The 3,593-nt window shown below is 40.1% G+C and overlaps 1 protein-coding gene across 1 annotated transcript in view; it reads right to left on the reverse strand.

Moving 5' to 3' along the window:
* The window catches only part of ano1a (anoctamin 1, calcium activated chloride channel a), a gene marked incomplete in the record, with an annotated part of 64,897 nt that overhangs the window by 57,066 nt on the left and 4,238 nt on the right, over positions 1–3,593 (reverse strand). The window contains 1 exon segment of the mRNA XM_035682233.1: positions 1,981–2,123. Within this exon segment, the coding sequence (XP_035538126.1) occupies positions 1,981–2,123 (143 nt within the window).

Genomic DNA, 3,593 nt, shown 5'->3' on the forward strand with positions numbered 1-3,593 from the left:
TCCAAATACATGTATTTTTTCATTGAACTTAAACCACTCAGTCCACAATGTGGCCATAACAAATCATTAAATATGTGTTCATTTCTGTTGTAACACATTCTTTTTCAAATAAATATGAATCATTATGTTCAGTTTGACATTATTTGACTCCATATTGGGATGGCAGCTGGGGTGGCCAGGCAAATTTTTAGGCCAGACCTCTAGACCTGCCCCTGGTAGTTTGCTGCTCAGCAGGTAGTGTACAGTGGCTTTTTGCAGCTTTTTCACTGAAAACAGCTGTATAGATTAACAAGGTCAATAAGATGATTTACTTTATTAATCCCCAGTGGGGAAATTCATTTTTTCACTCGATCTTTTACACATAGGCCTGACATACAGTCATACACACACACACACACACACACACAAACAGGGCTTATGGATGTGCAAATGTGGAGAACTGGAGGAGTAATGGGCTGCCACATAATGGTGCCCCAATGCTCAAAGGCACCTCAGCAGTAACCAGGAGGTTAACTGGCACCTCCCCAGCTACACTCCATACTGTGGTCCATTGCTGAAGTGGCCACCCTCTGGTTCCCAAGCGAAGTCCCTATGGACTGAGCTACTGCCGCCCCTTAATAAGAGCGGAAATTATTTGTGCACTACATTACTCGGAGTAGTCCCCAGTGGTCGCTGTGGTCACAGTCTTACATGTAGAAATAAACTGTGCACAATATAGCCTACCTTAGCCTCAGAGCATATTGGGAATCCCTTATTTACGGTACCATGGTAACCGTGGAGCCCAAACGTGAAACATAATCGCAATGCAGGGGTGACATAGGTAGCACCTGTATATGCTCCTGACGTTATATCACTTCTGATGACATAATAAGCTCTTAGCAAGAGTGAACAACACTGATGGACTTACAGATACAATTGCTGTCAATGGTAGTCTTCTTCAGGAAATCATTAGATTTTAATTGGCCACATGGCTGTGTACAGAGTTACATAAATTGTTGTGTGTGTAAATGTTGTATCAGCACACTAACTGTGTGTACACTATGTGTCAAGAAGGTTTTTATGAATACTTTTCCCATATAGACAATAGATTTAAATTAAAATTCATCTTAGCAGTCTCCCTTGGATCCTGATTATTTCATATAGGACTATCAGTCTGAGCTGGGGGATGAATATATTTCTCATGATAGGAGCTTGCTGCTCTACGCACAGGATGTTAATATGATGTAAAACTGCTCATATGAAAAGCTACATACATACTATATACCATACAGTCAATGGTATATACATGTAAGATAAACATACTACGTATGTATTGATGGATTAGACTTTTTGTCAGAACTGCGTTTTGACTCATGCAGTGGTGTAAGGTAGTTACAGTGGGCCCCAGTGCATGCTACTATGACAGGCCCTAGCTACCATATATTGTGTCAACATTGTCAAATAGAGACTCAACATTGGATAACATCAATCATCATTGCATATCTGTATGCAATAAAAGGGCCTTTTTGAGGGGATATCGAGAATATTACACCATTTTCAACTGTAAGTTCTTCTTTGAAAAGAACAAAACGTTTTTACCATTTTGAAATTACACAGTTTTTTCAAATTAATTTGGGTCTGACCCTAGCTCAGCTACAACACAGGTACTCAAACAGAAAGTATTTGTAGAGGCTGCTTTATTAATCACAAAGATTTGTATCCTTTCATCTCCCTTAAAATTAGTTTCTTTTGACTTGTTTCGTATAGACTTATCAATTGAAGACCTTTCTCAGCTACACACACAGCCAAACAGGTTATAAAGCACAGCCAAGAAAATATTACAATACATCATAATGAAAATGCAATATTTCAGGACTATTTCTACCACATTTAATTTTTCTCATGGTGAAATATTTCACTGATCAACGGCCACTTCCCTCAGTCATTGCTCTATACCACCTGCCATAACCCAGAAGCACTGAAATGGTATTATGGACTTACTATGGACTCGTTCCTGGCCTTGGTGTTGACAAAGTCCACATCCATGCCCTTCTCTTTGCCAGGGACTGGCAGGTAGTTGTCACTCCTCCTCATCATAGCGGGCTCCTGCTGCGGGCAGTGCTCACAAGCAAGGGGAGGAGAACCTGGGAAAGGAACAGAGAGATGAATTTAGCATCATTTGTGTTTTTATAAGATTGTACTGGCCAAGCATGATTTAAAGCCCATAATCTTGTTTCTACTTCCTTTTTTTTCTATATTATAGTACGGAAAAATCCCTGCATGTGTCAAGGGCATAGTCATGCATCTATCCCAACATTCCCATGAGTCCTTACCCATTCTTACTTAGCACAAGCCCCAAACTGAAAGAGGACCTAAACTGATAGTCAGTTGCTTTCAGAAAAAATTAAAATGAAATGGGTTAAAACAATTGGGTTTTTAAAGGACCAGTGTGTATGATTTAGTGGTATCTAGCAGTGGTATTGCAGACACTGGTCAAAGATATGAACAATATGCCAAAGATTGTAGACTGGATCTTTGACAGATTTTATTCACGATATATAATAATACAATGCAATATGATACGATAAGCGTCCTTTTTGTCCAGTGAGGGTGCAACCAACTGGCCTCAATCCCCCCCTCCAAGCATGGAGGAGAAACTATGGTGGCCAACAGTGGTTCAACATGGCAGACTCTATAGAGGAGGACCCGTTCCCTCTGTAGATAAAAATTGCTCATTCTGAGCTAACAAAAACACAAAGATTTTTATTTTCAGGTGATTATACACTAATGAAAACATACCTATACATATTATATTCCAATTCTGCCATTAAAGCCTCGTAAATGTTATACACAGAACTTTAAGCAGCACAGACACATCACGGTACATACGACAGAAGTCCGTCAGGGCTCAGACCAAGTCCAGAGGGTGCACATTTGGATTCAGGCTCTGAGCCGGAGTAGAGTCCCTTTCCCAAACCAACCCCCTCACTACACAATATGTCTTCATATGAAGCCACACTCACAGCTGTGGAAGGCTCTGTGCATCAAGGAAGAGTAAAAATAAACAGATAAACTGCGGGATGTACTAGCCACCATTAACAGGAAACAGCTGTCACCATGGATACTGATAGATGCCTTGCTAGCTCAAGTGTTGTGTTGTATTACGAGCTGTTCCTCTGTAAAGGTATAGTATCCACTTGTAGTCCAGTGATCCAGCTGTCATGACCAGTTTGATGTCATTACTGAGGCAGTATGAGTATTCTCCTTAGGGAGCACAAATTACATTTTAACAAGAGCTTACTCAGTGCGTACTGCAGCTCTGACCAAAGAGGAAACGTATTAAACACAGACACAGCATATGCTGCAAACACACAGTTCATTATCGGTTTCCCACAACTGTGTTGGATATTGTTCATTAAAGCTAAGGACGGATCGTCATAAAGAATACAATTTAATGTGTCACCTGATAACTGCTTATTACAGACTGCATGACACAACTGCATTAGCTGTTTTTTCAGTGTTTTCAGTGTTTAAAAATGTAAATATCATTAGATATTCTGTGATGCACTGTGTGTTCTATCACCTTTCTATCAGAACCAGCATTAACTGTTTCA

The sequence above is a fragment of the Morone saxatilis genome, unplaced genomic scaffold (assembly GCF_004916995.1).
Source record: "Morone saxatilis isolate NCDOM2014 unplaced genomic scaffold, NCSU_SB_2.0 Contig11, whole genome shotgun sequence".
Taxonomy (NCBI): domain Eukaryota; kingdom Metazoa; phylum Chordata; class Actinopteri; family Moronidae; genus Morone; species Morone saxatilis.